Source organism: Sinocyclocheilus rhinocerous, unplaced genomic scaffold, assembly GCF_001515625.1.
Source record: "Sinocyclocheilus rhinocerous isolate Xijiao unplaced genomic scaffold, SAMN03320098_v1.1 scaffold344, whole genome shotgun sequence".
Lineage (NCBI taxonomy): Eukaryota > Metazoa > Chordata > Actinopteri > Cypriniformes > Cyprinidae > Sinocyclocheilus > Sinocyclocheilus rhinocerous.
The window spans coordinates 533,497-550,153 of NW_015627959.1; the positions used below are offsets into that span (position 1 = coordinate 533,497).

At 39.2% G+C, this 16,657-nt stretch overlaps 1 protein-coding gene across 13 annotated transcripts in view; it reads right to left on the minus strand.

The window, feature by feature from the left end:
• Nucleotides 1-16,657, minus strand: part of LOC107737101 (teneurin-3) — a 318,045-nt gene that overhangs the window by 11,793 nt on the left and 289,595 nt on the right. For 11 of the 13 annotated variants that reach the window (XM_016548517.1, XM_016548522.1, XM_016548525.1 and 8 more), the window contains 4 exons: nt 9,884-10,133; nt 7,592-7,612; nt 4,281-4,513; nt 3,606-3,760 (listed from right to left, as the gene is read on the minus strand). In XM_016548517.1, the coding sequence (XP_016404003.1) occupies nt 3,606-3,760; nt 4,281-4,513; nt 7,592-7,612; nt 9,884-10,133 (659 nt within the window). The remainder of the gene's footprint in view (nt 1-3,605; nt 3,761-4,280; nt 4,514-7,591; nt 7,613-9,883; nt 10,134-16,657) is intronic. The other 2 variants (XM_016548524.1, XM_016548519.1) reach the window with 1 other exon arrangement.

Genomic DNA, 16,657 nt, shown 5'->3' on the forward strand with positions numbered 1-16,657 from the left:
CTACAACATGGGATTAATCAATGCATGCTGATGAACTTTTATCATAGTTTATAGTTATATGAAAACGAAAGAGGTTAACATTCAACCAGTTATTTTTCATCAGTAGTATTATTTGTGATTTGAATTTTGTGAACGGGAGTTCCTCTTTTGCTATGTTATAAGCCAGGCTTCGGATGCTTTCACTTTCGATTTTGCGATCTTGTCACGTTTTACAATAAAAGATAATTGTCTGTTTTGCTTACTATACACCTTTCACTTTTTAAGACTAAAGCAAAAGATGGATTCATTGTTAGTTTTAATTAACAACAACAATAATAAAGTAAGATACATTGACAAACTAGCTTACAGAACGTTTATTAACAAAAACAAATAAGACGAGGCATGGTGTAGGCTACACCACATGCTGTATTATATAATGACTAATAAATTACAGAACGTTTAGCAAACACTGAGGAATCAAATAAAAAAATAAAAAAATAAAAGAGAGCCTCCATAGCATAATGTGAGGTAAACAGCAAAGATAAACTTTTCAAAATGAAAACAAAAAGAAAAGTAAAACTAAACTTGCTGCCGGTGACAGTGCTTGCATGTTTTTTTCTGCCCACAAGACTTGTTCACCTTCTCTGTTTTAAGAAGCCCCTTCTCACCTTCTCTGTTTTAAGAAGCGGTCTTTTACTTTACTTTAGTGTGAAAACCATCCATTGTCTCCTCAATATTCGCGTAACTTTTGCTGCGCGCATAGCGCACCTTCGCGCTCCTGCTGACACGGCGAGTATAAACTAGGCTCTACACTCTAAGCGCTGCGCAGTTCAAACGTGTTGCCGTTTGATGTTTTTCATATGCAACAGAAATGGCAGCGCTTATGAGTTGAACAACGCGGTGGTCGCGCCAGTGCAACCGCTCACAAAATTTAGTCACACAGGCAGAAAAAATGCTCGCAGTCTGGAGTCCTGCAATTAATAGTAAATATAACCAAAACAGGTTATTATTATTTTTTTATATGAATAATAAAATAAATATAAGGAAAACTCGCCCACTCGATTTTGTGATATACTTTAATTTTGTAGTCCGTATGAAAAGGTGCATTTCTATTAAAGGCACGTCTATGTGGAGATGGCGAGTCAGTGTCGACATTCAGCAATTTCATCTTTGCACCCGACACTGACTCAGAAAGCACTAGTTTATTAATAAATAATTAAAATGTCTTCTTTTCCCCCGACACGTTCATAATCACTTTGCCGGTGCTTTGAGGCAATTGCTTTATGCGCGAGCTTGAGCGCGGAATAGGCTATAGCCTAATACGCCTGCATATATATTAAAGAATGGTTAATATATCGTTATATTAATCAATTTAATATAACGTGCGACCAGTTGACTAGAAAAATCTTTAGTCGGGACCAAGCGGCAACCTTCCAGTCTCTCTCGTGAAACCAACACGGAAGTGACTAAAACTGCAATTCATCGACTGGCCGCTAGAGGCTGGCTCCAAAAGGGAGTTTTTTTTTGTTAAAATGCTGTAAAATGCCCAACTTTACAACAGAACAAAATATGTTTACAGCCTGGTACAAAAAGTAGTTTTGGTCTATATAGCTAATTTTGCCCTTCATGACAACTGTGAGGGGGGTGAATTTTTTTATAACTCATCCGTTTAAATTATATTAAGCCTTAAAGTTCTGCATAATTAAGGGCGTGGCCACTTGAGCGACAGGTGGATTGCCGCTGCTGTCACCACCGTCGAGCTAGGTAGGCGTGGTTTCAGCAACCAGCTCCCGCCTCTTTGCCCATTTTTGATTATCCGGGAGTGACGCGCTGCCAAGATGGCGACGGCCGGCTCCGCCCACTTTGAGCTTCAAAAACACTCTTCGGAAACCTACGGGTGACGTCACGGACACTACGTCCATGTTTTTATACAGTCTATGGTCGGGACAGACCTACTTAGCGCAAGAAAGCGCTCCATTTTTAAAATAAAATGCTATAATGACATTACGAAAAGTTGCATTGCACGAGTTATGCATGCATAAGGAGTCAAATGTTTATTTTTTTTCTTAAATACAATAGGCTATAGTATATAATTGATTCCAGGAAAAAATCTGTAGGGGTGCTATGGGGGTGCTTTTTTCTTTCTTGGGGGTGAAGCACCGCCCATGGGTAGGTGGCAGTTGTGTAGGTTGAGCTGTATATATCCTTCATGATGCACATCGATGACTCGCAAGAGCAAACGTTTGGGTAATTGTGAGGCTGACACCAACTGTCTGGGTCTGTCCATACCTCATTGAGCTTCACTGAGCCTGGACCCAAGGGTATGCTAGACAACAGACTTATGTCTCATCCCCAACCTCCATCACTTAGGGACAAATGGGGTTGGTGGGGAGACCAGAAAACAGAAAGAGAGGGGAGGAAGGATTCTGCCTAAGATTGTGGATGAGAAAGTCTACTAAACACTACATATCGGCCTTTTTCAAGTAAAAGACCCTCTTCATAACAAGAGTCCTACTCCCACACCCACAATAGGCTTATATTTCCAAAGAACAAAATTTCTTGTTTGCTGAGCTGGCTAATATGGCAGTCATCTTGGAGTGGGATACTGATATAAAAATAATAGTAGTCAGCTGATCATGTGATCTCAACTTGGCCCCCATGATGCAAGCCAGTCCAAGTACAATAAAATAGCTTTTATTAGCCTACAGATTTGACTGCATTCTTCATCTCATTTGAGTGTTCATAATCTTAATCATATTTTATACTATTTCTCTTGTTGTGTCTTGAAATTCTAACAGATTATTTGTTTCCCACAGGCTTACTGAGTTTAGGTGATTAGATTCATTTAGCACCAGAGGGAGAGCAGCCAGAGGGGGGAGCTCCTGTATCTCTGTATTTTATTTGGGTGGAGGCTACCACAGAGGGCTGATCTCAGGATTTTTGTTCCTGATTTGGGCCTTAAAGTATGTCTTGAGGTTAGTGGATAGATAGCAGGTCATAGTACAGTCTACTATAAGTGCTTGGTTGGAAAAATAATCTAATTCAGCTTCAAGTCTGCTAGCTCTGAAAGTCAATGTTGTGGTCCTTTAAATAATAAACTATTACCTACAGGGCTCCTCTGATAGTAAACATGTTTAATAATTATCATAAAACAAATACAAAATAATATTAAATTGTAAAAGGAATAATACTGCATTTTTAATAATAATTAAACAAATCTCATCTGAAAAATTGTATCTGGACAACATGAAAAACAAGTCTGCCTTCCAGTTCAAATGAGGCAACAGTTTCAATTGCTTCCAGCCCTTGCTTTTATCTTTGAAACGAGGCCACTCATCCTAACACCACTTCAGTGATAAAGCCAGAGGATCAGGTTTGAACAGTTGAATCTTAGTACTGAGAATCACAGATTGCATTCTGAAATAAATCGAAGTTTGGCCTTTCTGCCCTCTAATATTTTGTTTAAGCCCAGTGGCATAATTCAATAATTCAATTCTATAAATCATACTTCATTCAGGTTAGCAGTGTTGTAGCTTTTCTTTTGTGGCAGCCAAAATAGACAAATTAATATTTAAGATTCAAGTGCATTAAACAGTGATGTAGAGCAGGTGAGTATGAATGCATACCTGTCCAATATGCATGCTGGTATCACAGGTCAGAGGCCGAGCAGATGTGAGGTCATTAGACCCCAGCATTGTTGAGATGATGCCATTCTGGTCTACTTTCCTGATCATGGTACCATCAACAAAGTAGATGAACCCATTCTTATCCACAGCAATGCCTATGTAGAAAGAGAGGGTGGGTGGATGGGTGGGGGGCAGATGTGACAGCTTAAAATAGACAAACACACTGCACCTACAAACAGGCGAAGCACGACTGGTACACGTCACGCTTGCCCCTGTGGTTTCCAGGTCACTGAAGACGCAGCACTCTGTGAATTATTCACAATGTGCTTTTGGGTGGTGAATTATTCCTGAGCTAAGAGTGATGTTGAGAGCAAGTAATAAAGGTTTTTTTTTTAACCTAGTCAGCGCTAAAACTAAGAGGCAAGGAACTGAACCCTCAGGCTCTCTGATCCTCACTAGGTCTCTCATTGAAATGTATGTGTCTGTGTGAACTACTTAAAGGCTGGCTGTTGCTGTGTTGATATGCTTAACTAAACCAATATTTAAAAAAAGCAAAAGGGGTTTTTATATTATTTGTGTTTTGTGTTATTATAGTGTGTCATGTTCAGCTATAGTTTTCGACACATTGAATATTTATAGTGTCCATATTGATTTGCGGGTGTTCAGTCTTTTTACCTTTGGGTCCCAGCAGTAGCGCCTCAGTGGCCTTGCCTCCATCCCCACATCGAGCCTCGTCAAATGGCAGACACTGCTCTCCGGTCCCTGCCACAACCTCTGCGTTCTGCAGCAGCTCTTTGGCTCCTGTCAGGGCTTTCGGCCTAAAGATCCGTCGTGAGTTGGTGTCCGAAACATACAGCTGACCTGTCATCGGGTCTGTTGCTAGGAAGTATCTATGTGCAGGATTGTTGCTAACAGGACAAAGGTAGAAATTTCACAATTACAAGAAGAGCAGTATAGTATAATAGCACACAAAAACAGTCATGATTTATAAACAAACAGATATAGCAACAAATGAATGGGTGAATAAGCAATGCTTGAAGTGCTTGAAGCAATGAATAACTGAACAGATTTAAGTTGGGAAGAGATTGTAGCATGAAAAACTTATTTTTTTTCAGCAGATGTCTCAGTTTCTTATGACTGTGAACTATTATAAGCGCAAAAAAAATTGCTACCACAAATTTTAAGATATAAGTTGAAGGCCTACAGATGTATAGAAACATGATCTCAGGCTATTGTGTTTTATTGTTGAAGAGAATGTACTTGTTTGGCCCGGCCAGTTAGAGGGGAAAGGAGTTGAGCACTCTATCAGAGTGAACCTAATGCGTTATGACTGGAAATCACTATCGTCTGACACAACTATAATGATGCCCACCAAACTGTCACATCCTTTCAATCATTTGCATTTCCCACCCGCACCCCTACGACAGAGGAAAAAGCCAGCAAGCAACATGAAGTGATGTATCTGTTGAAAAAAATCAACAACTTGTCGCAGTGTTTCAATTAGAAGCGACTAAGGACTAAGAATAGCACAGACACCTTGCAACGGGGTTGCCTGCCGGGCAGGCCATTTTCGATATACATGTTTTGAAACAGATGTGGGCTGCTGTAGCTGAAGCTTCTGCTTTGTACAGTAACGGTCTGCTAACTTATTTATATATATTTTTTAAAAGTTCCAAAAAACAGGGTTCCATGTTTGAGCTGATCCTTTGTTTGGTTATTAGATATTTGCTCTGTTCCAAGACATAGTGTGCTGCCTATGGATGTAGGATTTTAAGGCATCATAGGCATGCTCCTGAAGTGAAGGTCACCTAAGGTACCTCATTTTAGTGGTGTTTAGATGGCAGCAAAGAAGCTCATTACTCATTACTGAAGTGTGTTTACAAAAAAGAAATGAAAAGCAATATACAGTAGATGTGCTAATTACACTGTTCATAAGTTGAATCAGCATGCTTCCAGCAACTCAGAAAAGGGGCTAAGCAGGTCTCAGGGTGATGTTAGTTACTGTTGCTATGTGGCACAGACGCCACATTGCACTTAAGAGTAAATAAAAATCAAACAGGCTAAAACTATTATACCATAAAACATTTTGATGTTCCAAATGGAAACAAATGTAAGTTCTGGGAGTGAAGCAGGGAGGGGAAAGACTTAGAGTTGGCTTGGTTTAAGGACACTGAGGTTTGGGGTCAATAATCTCCTGAGTTTATGAGGCTCTGTGGAGCATTACGATATATGGGCATGCCTTGATGACACATACAGATGGGCCGAGACATCTGGGACAAGAGGACGACGAAGGCTAGCCATTAGGTGGCTTGTAATGCTCATCAGCCAGCAACAGTGGTTGTGAATTAATAACTCTTAGCACTTATTAATTCAGAGTCATTAATGCTTAATGGGACGTTTTTGTTTCTCAGAAGCATTTAGAAATATATTGATGTGTCTAAAAATGCGGCCATTTAATTACTTAAACTGAACTATTTTGCCCACACACGGTGTAACCATATAGCGAAGTTGGTCTCTAATTCCATTTTAAATGATTTGGTAGGAGACAGAGAGGAATGGTTAGCATGTCCATGGGATTCCTAAATTTATACCTGGTTGCAAATTTATTCAACAGGCTCTAATGGCTTTGGCTCGCCCACTTCAAATTACTTGCACTTATTTCCATTCATGAGCTCCATACGTCTGTGATTAAACCCTACAGAGGTTTCAAACAGAACTTAATGTAGGATATCAACATCTACTGCGCTCTGTACATCGCCCCTCAACTGGAACTATTCAAACATGTGTGGGATGATGAGGGCCTATTTGCAGTGTTTATCAGGAACTCCTGCTTGTCCAGGGCAGACACATTTGGAGTGGTTAACTTAAGTACTGGAGACCTGTCAAGAGAGGTTTATGTCCTGAATCCTTACTGAGAAAACAGGTCTACACCAGTGTCAGCTGAAATGGACGTCTGTGTATTTTACTTAAACCTTTTCTGACCAATTTGGCCACAGAATCAAAGCGCAGACGAAATTCAAAAAACAACCTTGTTCTTTCTAAGCTACATGAGGTATCTTTTGTCTTTCTGGTATATGCAATATGCCACATTAAAAGAAAATATTTTACTTGTGTTCTACATAAATGCCTCAGCTAAGCTACCCTTATATCCACAAAAGTGGAGAAAGAGATTTCACAGGGCTGAAAGGAATTTCTCATTGTGTTGGGAAGACTTGGGAACTTTGTGATGTTGATTTATAAACCACTGACATACTAAGATTGTGTTTGAAGAAAAATGATAGCCACAATGTTCAGTTATTCTAACGATTTTGTCAGGAATTCAGATCTGTTGTCATAATCTGTACAGTAGTGCTTTCAAGGGATGTACTTCATTCCTGCACCATTAACAAAAACATCTGAAGAACTTCTCAATATATAGTGAAGTCCAAAAGTCTAAGACCACATTGAAAATCTTAGAAATAAGATGCAATTTAATCATGGAAATAAAGTTTATGATTTAAAAACGGACCAGCTGAGTTATTTGTATAAAAGGTCAGACTTCCTCCCATTGCACACGCAGGATGCTTTTTGGAAGCTTTTAAAATTATGCTGGTTCACATGTTCAGGATTTACACAAATGTGGAAATCATGCAGCTAGAGTGTATGAAAAACAATTAAACTGCACACTTTTATCAGCATAACAAATTGTTATGCCGATAATATAATTTCTAATTAAAAAACAAACTAGTGGTCTTAGACTTTCGGACTTCACTGTAGAGATTTGGGCAATAAGCTTTAAAGCAAATTATGTGAATTAAATAATACCAAGAAAATCAAACAAACTTATCACAAAATGTCACTGGTACTCCATAAACATCTGGGGCAGATGACACACATTTACATTACTTCTGATGGCATGCAGCAACACTTATGAGGAGACAAACACTTGTATAAAGAATGGCCTGCACCAGACTGAAAGGTCCTGTGCATCCATTAGAATGGCTTACCTATGTCTGAAATCTTTATTTCTTAGGGTAGCAGAGGAAAAAATAGCAGAAGAGAGATAAGAAAAGGGAGAGAGAGTAAAACAGCAGAAGCACATAAATCTTGTCAAGAAAGGGAAAAAAACAGGTGTGCATATATTAATCTCTCCTCCTCACACATAGATGGCAAATAATGCAGTAAGACGGGTCTGTTAACTGTACTTTGTCTTGTTTCTTAAACAGAGTTAGATGTGTGAATATTCCACCTGGGAACTGAAGAACAGTATGAGCTCACATCACATGCTGAGGTTAACTGGCCCATAATAGCAAATTGATTGTGTCCCAGACAATGAAAAGCAATTCCTTAAACATTGCCTTTAACCGTACAGGAGCCACGCTGTGAATATGTCACACAGAGGACCACCGCTTCATTTGCTTCATCCATGTGTTTTACTGCTTTAATGAAAGAATTTAATTTACAGGAGCAGCAGACACACAAAGATGATACTGAAACCTGTTAAGTGCTGGGCCATTTATAGAGACCTCGTGTGAGCGCACATATGAGAGATTTTTTGCGCTGGTATCAAGTTGGGGGCAGATGGAAGGCACAGAAGATGATAAGATAAGGTTAAAAATACAGTAAGTGTCAATGACAGAAAGACACAAGCAGGAAAAACATGAAATGGAAAATGAGAGGCAGCTAAAAGGACGAGACAGACGATTTAGGCCAAAAGAGAAAGGAATAAGAGATAAGGAAAGAGAGGAGATAAGAGGTAGCGGTCATGTATCACCGCAATGGCTAAATGAGGTGCTGCAGGAGAGTGACATGGACGGCCCTCTAGGCCCCGACGAGTGTGAGGGAAGAATTTATGATCATTTCAGCGAGAGTCTATAAAAGACCTGAGACACGGCTCTGATTTCATATAGAGGAACCCTGAGAGCACTTTGAAAGAATATCTACGTGTCTCTTTCTCTGTGGATGTGTGAGCCCACTCTAGATCTAAGGAAAGGAATGACAAGTCTTGAGGTTTGAAAGAAAAGGGCACATGTGTTCACCTCATGCTTGTAATGTATCAGCTCTGCACTTCATGGTGTTTAGATTATAGACACACTGTGATCAGTCAGGAGGGAATATAGTTTGAATATTTCAGATAGTTTAGATTATTAAATCAATATCAGCATGCTGCACTCTGTATGGTGAAATTAAACTTCTTATAACATTCTAAAAAAATTTTTTCATCTCTTAAAAAAAACACTGAACAATCAAAACTAATTTTTATATTACAGAGATGGGACATTTGACTGCTTTTTGGAGATATTTTCCTGTTCAAGGGGAAATCTGTCACCATTTACTAACCCTCATGTCACTCCAAACATGAATGTGTTTTTTTTATCTTCTGAAAAACATTAAAGGAGTTCATTTTATATTATGTGCAGACTGCTCTTTTCCATACAATGAAAGTGAGTGGAGACTGGGGCTGTTGAGCTTCATATGACAAAAGAAAAAGAAAAACAGCTAAGACATGCAAAATAACTCCTGTGTGTTCCACAAAAGAACTAAAAACTTAAAAGTACTTTTTCAGTGATTACTCGTGTCATATATTTACATTTTAGCTTGCATTAAGAGTTTCAAACATTTTAAAAATGCATTTTTATAATATACAGATGTTGCGCCGCCAGTAGTATGCAAACTGAATGACAAGATCTAAATTTTTAATGTCAAATGAAATTGAAATTAAACTCAACCACAATAGATTTGGTGGCATATAAATGTCCTGAAACCAACAAAATACAATTACATTTCAACAAAAGAACAAACATACTTAGAATCAACAGCTTCTTTAAATTATAAGATTCGAGGCTATATTAAAAATCTCTGATTAATCTCTGTGAAGAAACAAAGAGTTTAGTTTAGTTGGCAGAGATACTCAAAGAAAAACACAGTTATTTCTCTGAGCCCTGTAAATAAACACACACACAGACCCGCACACACACAGCCTTTGATGTGGGCTGGACGAGCTCAATAGAAGGCTTGTGGTAGATCATAAAAAAGCGAGGTATGGGAATATGCATTTCTTCTTGGCTTAAGGGGGCGAGAGCACCAGTAATGAGTCACCCTCTACAGACGAGAACTCTGTCAGTGTCAGCACGTTCTTTTCAGACCACATGAGCCTTATACCGGGCTGAGTGCCCCATATTCCAGTCTAACAATTTATCATCTACGTTCATATCATTAGCACAAAGGCTACATTATACTTTCTTTTATACCTCTTTTAATTTCCTTCCATTCGTCTTGTACTAGCTTGTGTTTCTTACCTCAGCTCCATAACACTGGTAACGTTTCCCGAGGGAAAGATGCGTCTGATGTAGTTGAAGTCACCGACAAACAGGCTGCCATCAGATCCACAGGCGAGGGCCACTGGAGCCAGCAGTTTGTTGCCATCAGCTTGGCCATTACAGCTGGGGCAGGAGATGCTCCGCCTGCGCCCATTACCCATGATGGTGCTGATCACTGGAGGCTGCTGGGAGATGAAGACGTTCTCACCGTTGCCTTTGTACAGGATGCCTGCAGGACAGGAAGAGAGGGTTGTGTGGGTGAGCAACTGCATAGTATATCATCGTGGAGCTGAATTTGGAAAGATGAAGAGGCACAATTAAAAATGTATAGCATGACCTAATGAATATGAATAACTGTGATTCTAAATATGTAATATTAATTTATGCGTTTGATATACAATAGTATACAACAGTTAGATGCAATACTCTAATATGATTGGATAAGCAAGTTCACAGTTTGTATGACTACTTGTCTGTGTTTGGAGCGTTCCAGGCAGGCCGTCAGTGTGTGTTGGTCTGTATATATGCATTAATATATATACAGACAAAACATTCACTGACAGCCTGTCTGCAATTCTGCACACAGACATCATGGTGTGTGTGTGTGTGTGTGTGTGTGTACCTAACAATCCCCCCTTCAGCAACCTGAGGATAGGCTTTGCTCAAGGCCAGAAATGTCATAGTTCATGGAAAACCTTTCAGTTATCAGCCTGAATCTTTAACCATTAGACTACACCAAACCAATCAAACAGTAATCAAAGAAAAAGAATGAGCCGTAAAAATGTAATCAGCAATACTCGTTTAGTGAACAGTTTATCTATACAACATCTCATTACTGCTAATAATAACCTATAAATCTCACGCACAACAAGAGATATGTTTAGTTTATTCAGTATTCTACCTCTTTATCCATACCGTTGGCTAAATAGGATATTAAATTACTATTTTTTATCTTTTTAATTAAGTAAATTAGGCAGAAATAAACAAGGAAAAATCAAACTGATATTACGAACAATTAGGAAAAAAGAACTGCTTCATATCTTACGTATTAGCATTGATTGTTAAACAATTAATTTTTGCTTTTGAATATTTTATTCTCAGATGATTTTCACCTTAAGTAATGTTATCAAAGGGTGGTTCACAGAACCGTCTGACACATAGTAATGTGGCATTCTGATAATTCAAGTGCAAATATATTCAGCTGTGAGAAAAGGGGGCAATCTAGCAGCAGTTCAGAATCGATAAACAGCCCAAACACATGCTGCCAGAATGATTATATGGCACAGGCAACTTAAGCAAATCGATTAATCGAATCACATGATGAAATGACCGTTGGGCGCATCACAGTAAGTTTTAAAAATAAAAACTACATCAATATATCTTTTTGTTTTTGTTCCCTAGTATTCATTCCTAATGAAAAACTAATACTCATCTTCACACACACTGTTAAAATGATTTCACAAACTGCTGTGGATTCTATTCAGACATTTGTAAACTTGTTTAAAAAAATGTGAAATATACCTTTTATTTTGAGAACATTTGCCTGTAAAAACAGGTACAGCATCACTAATACCATTAATAATGTAAATAAAAGCCAGTTAAGACTAACTGTCACCAAACTGTGCGTGAACAAGTCATTAACCATCGTGACTAAAGTTATTTCCTGGTTTTCTATCTGTGACTTTACCTCTTCAATTCTGAATCCAGGTAATATACCCCGGTTAATCCTATAGCCACAGCACTTGTGAACTTGCGTGCCTGTAAGGTTGAGTGTATGTGGGGAAAAAGCATGTATAAGAGTGTTTCTGATAGCTTTGCTGTATATTTGTGCATGTGTGCATGTTAAACACAGTGTGGAAATGCCACAGGGTGTGGGTTTGGACTGTGTGATGAGCTCACTTGGCCCCAGGTTTGGATTTGATTGTCAATGTTGTGCTTTAATATTCTCCCTGCAGGACATATTTTAATGGTGCACTAATAGCAAGAGCAGATTGACTAAACCCCACCAGACTCCACTGCTGCCCCATTGTTTCCCTTATGCCCTTAACTTGTTCTTCAGACTGCAGCATTACTAGTACTCTTCAAATATTTTTTTATTTTATTTTATGAGAGGCTGGAATCATATACATATGCCAAATAAAATAGGTAAACAACAATAAGCGATGACAGTAACAATAAATAATGAAGTTAAAAGAGGAGAAAACATGACCTAAAACCATTTGACAACTGTTACACACTGAGAAAAAGCTTACAAAACTTGTCCACTTTTTGAGAAACACAGTGACTGAAGCCTGTAACAGGCTGGAAAGATCAAGCCTCTGGTTAGCAATAATTAGAACACAGGGGGTCTTTTATCAGGCCCTAGAGTGAAAAAAAAGGTATGGAGAGTTTTTAAATCTTTTTTTAATTCTGGTTAGGATCAAGGGGGCACCAGGAAAGGAGGGTCAGCAGGAACCATCACTAAAGGGTGCATTTGTAGACAACAATATCTTCATATTTTCTGAAAGTGAATTGCAAAATGTTGGAGGAGGGAAGACAAGCATCAGTGCAGATGTGCTCAATGGCACATTCACATTTGTTAAATAGGGATGTCTGTTAACATCTAACTCTCCACTAATAGGTTCTAATAAAAACACCTTCCAAATAGGTGAGTCTATGTAACATTATCATTTTTTTAAAATTACACTTTGATATGAATCAGCAAACCTTTGAAATTTGAATAAATGTGCAGCTATGGTCAACAAGGAATTTACAAGCTATTGAATAGCTACCTGCTTTAATGATGAAAGAAACATAAAATTTTAACAGCTAGTTTTGAAATGTAAAGTGTGTTAAAAGAGCTTGTTGCTTCAGCATGTTTCTCCATTCATTTGAGCAGGTCAATACTGCATAAATGTAATACAGCACTACGGTAAAACAGTTCGTTTAGCAAACAGAAAGCAGGGCATCCTTAAATACAAGATAAACTACCCCACAAGAAATTCAAAACATCTGGCCTGACACTTATGAAAGCCCAGAAATAAGGAATATGTGATTGGAAAATGTTAAAATGAAAAAGATAAAATATTCCATACTCCCAGTGTCAGGTAGAGTTTATATTCACATTTATATTCTTAGCAGAAGCACACAAATCACATTAAATGGCAAGAACCACAGAGAATGGCACAGAGAGCTGAAGATACATGACACCTGCTAAGCTAGGCCTCAGAATTTCATATAGCATGCTGAATTTAATGGTGTTGCTGGCTCTTGGTTCCCATAGAGAAAGCAAACAAGACAGAGAGAGAGAGGGCATCAGGGTGAGACAAGCGATTCGTAGACGGAGCAGAAATAACGTGCCACCACAAACCACTGTCATCCACTGTGAGTGCTCAAATTAGAGTCCACCACAAGTCTCCTTGTCAACTGTGAACTCCACTAACTTCCTACTGCCTTCTTAGCACAAGCCCTCCACCCAGAAGGAGAGAGAGAAGTTGTGTTCCAAAACTACGCTGCCTACATCAGAACCGTCACAGAACCACAGAAGTGTCCGATTTGGAATGCTCTACATTGTCAACAATTTATATGCCACATAAATAGCACTATGCACTGGAGAGACTCGGCTCAACTAGTTCCAATACAGTTTGAAGCATGAAAATACACAACTCACACAAATATTGCCACATTACAGAAATGAAACCCACACCGCACTTGTTTGATCTGCCATACGTGGGCTTGGAAATGCGAACGGATATACAGTGGGTACGGAAAGTATTCAGACCCCCTTAAATTTTTCACTCTTTGTTATATTGCAGCCATTTGCTAAAATCATTTAAGTTAATTTTTTTTCCTCATTAATGTACACACAGCACAGAGGCATTGGCCGGAAGAGTGAGAGGGATGGAGGTACGTAGATGGCGGGCTGCTTTCTGAAGTACTTTTAGGCTACTCTGTAGCTATGTTCCACTAACAAAGACAAATTGGTCAATGGAGGCTCGTTGGCCCTGGGAGAGACCCACGACCTTGACTTCAAACCAAGCTTCTCCGAGGGAGGTCGCTTCAGATATACACACACACACACATGTATACAAAAACACATTTTCAATGGCTAATCGGAGCCATGCGTACTGGTCGCTCTTTCACGCAAATTACTTGCGGTCGCATTACAGTAATGAAACCCACACCGCACCTGTTTGATCTACCGTACGAGGGCTTGGAAAAAATAGTACGAGCGGATGTACGTACACCCACACGCACAACAATGAATGTCTTCAATTACATATATACAGATTATGACGGCCCCCAAATTGAAAACGGCACACGATGTGGGACGTGCTGGATTATTCATTCAGGTATGCAGAGAGACAGCCCTCAGCTCATAATGATTGTGTGTACATGTTCCTTTGATATGCATGACGTGTGTTTATATAAAAATCCGACAAAGGGGGACAGGTTATGAGTGGAAAGCAGTGATTTGCCAATAAAAGGCTGAATTGGAGTTCATAGCTGCTGTGTTTATGCTGGGTCAGAAACTGGATGAGATTATAGTGCTGGAGCTGTAGTCTACTCAATTTTCTTCCATTTACGCCTCACAAACCATCTGTCACTGCCTCCTTTTCTTTCTCTAAGCGCACCATTTAATGGCTTATCTTCTACTCCACTTCTTTTGTCTCAACAACTCTCCTTCAATCTCTCTGTCTTCAGACAATGCTTATTTTTTCCTCTCTTTTGTTAGAATCTGATAACACTGCAAATATTTGCGAGATATATTTAAATAAGAATTGTATTAGACTGAAACTGTGTCGCATTGTTTATATATAAAAAAGTACTTTATGTATTGGGTTTCTGAACTTTCGATTCCAGGCCTTTGGTATTTTGAAGTAATACATCATTTCTCAAAGGATTTGTTTTTCTTCGCAGTCATAGCCACGGTGTCAGCTAATTTGAAAAATATATAAAAGCTGTATGGAAAAGCAGCCATAAATCTTTGCGGAGCCGGGTTAGGTGTGTTAGGTGAAGCGCGTGAGGGTGTGTATGTGTAGAGAGAGTGCGATTAGTGGTCATTGAGTATTACCAAAATCAATTTAATTTAATCATTTTGCCTTTTCTGTGTGTTCATTTCTCACATCTCTCTGCCGTTTTTTTGTCATTAATATTTCATGAAGTAACTTCTTCCCGACAGGTCCAAAGTCAATTTGAATAATGGGAAAACAGTGTGTTTGGAGTCAGGACAAAACTAGTAATAAGCAGGGGATGCTATTTTTTTTTCTTGGTCCAGAGTGTCTGTAGCACACATGTAGCACAGCACAAAAAACAAGGAGCAAATCTGCGAACATGTTTTCCCTCAATCACACACTCTGTCTTTGAAGATTTCCTGACTGGAAGTAATTGCAGTCCCTAAGAGAGGTGTCTGAATCTCTCTCCCTGACCTCCTGCTGTTAGGTGGAAGGAGGGGAGGTACAGTGGCTGAGCACTGACAGAGGTTGATAAGGGCAGATGAAAGGAATCAGAGGCTGAGATGGTGAGAGAGAGTGAGAGAGGATGCAGGTAAGCCCCGCAGGCTGTGGTGGTCCACATCAGAGCGCGAGTTGTGCTTGGCTCATGCAGCCAGATTCAAAGTTGCATTACATGCCTGCACATGACTAAAGCTGAACTCAGTGGGATTTAGAAAGGGCAGTATAGTCTAGCATGGCTGAATTTGCTGTGTCGGAGTGTGTGAGCGCTTGTGTGTGTGAGGTGAGAGGAAGACGTGGGTGCAGCGGCCTTCAGGTAAAAAATGAAAAAGAGACTGAGAGGATGGAAAGATGGAGTCAAAATGCTTTCATGTGTATGTGTGTATGCGCGTGGTAAAGAAGGTTAGAGTGGAACACACACACACATATATATATATGCACATTAAGGCAGCAGGTGGTAGTGAAGTGGGAGAGCTCTCCATAAGCAAGGGGATTGTGTGAATTAACTCTTTAAGATAGCACGCCTGACTGGAGCCTGTGCTGGCTGTGGTATGTGTACAGACTATGTACAGACTTTCCAAGCCTTATCAGAGCCCACAGGTCAAGACAGAGGGAGGGAGAAAGGGAGGGTGCTTGGCATTACTGTAAAAGAAAAGAAAAAATACTCACCGCACTGAAACACCCTGTTTTCAGTCGGTTTAGGGAATCTGTTTAACTCATCTGCCTGCTTGAGAATCTTCATAGGAGATGACTAATAAATTAAAGACTAACTAACCACTATGATGTATGCACAGTAAGATCGGATACAGAAATGTAATATATGACACATATGACACGTTAATATATGAAATTGTTCTAAATGTTATATGTTGTTATATGCACATATATGTTTTGATATATGTCATATATACTTCATATGGCAATATATTTCATATATGGAAATTTAATAAATGTACATATACTACATTTGCTGTGTGAGAGATCCTGCTGTCCTCATCCACACTGAGCATATAATAGCTGCTAAGTGGCACTAAGTGAGCACCTTTCTGAAGTCTAAAAAACAAATGGGACACCCTAAAATCTTGTGGATTTCATGGACACGAGACGACCAGTGCAAATTCACATCAAGTGAGGCATTTGAGACTTGCAAGTCTGTCCAATTGAGCGGCAATATAAAAATCAGCTCCAGTCTATATGCCAGTGCAAATACTGTATAAATATTTATTACACAGCTCTCTGGAATACTTGATTTTGATTATTCAATCACCGAATTGTGCGGTCACATACTTTTGTATAATGACCGCTAAACGGTATAACTGGC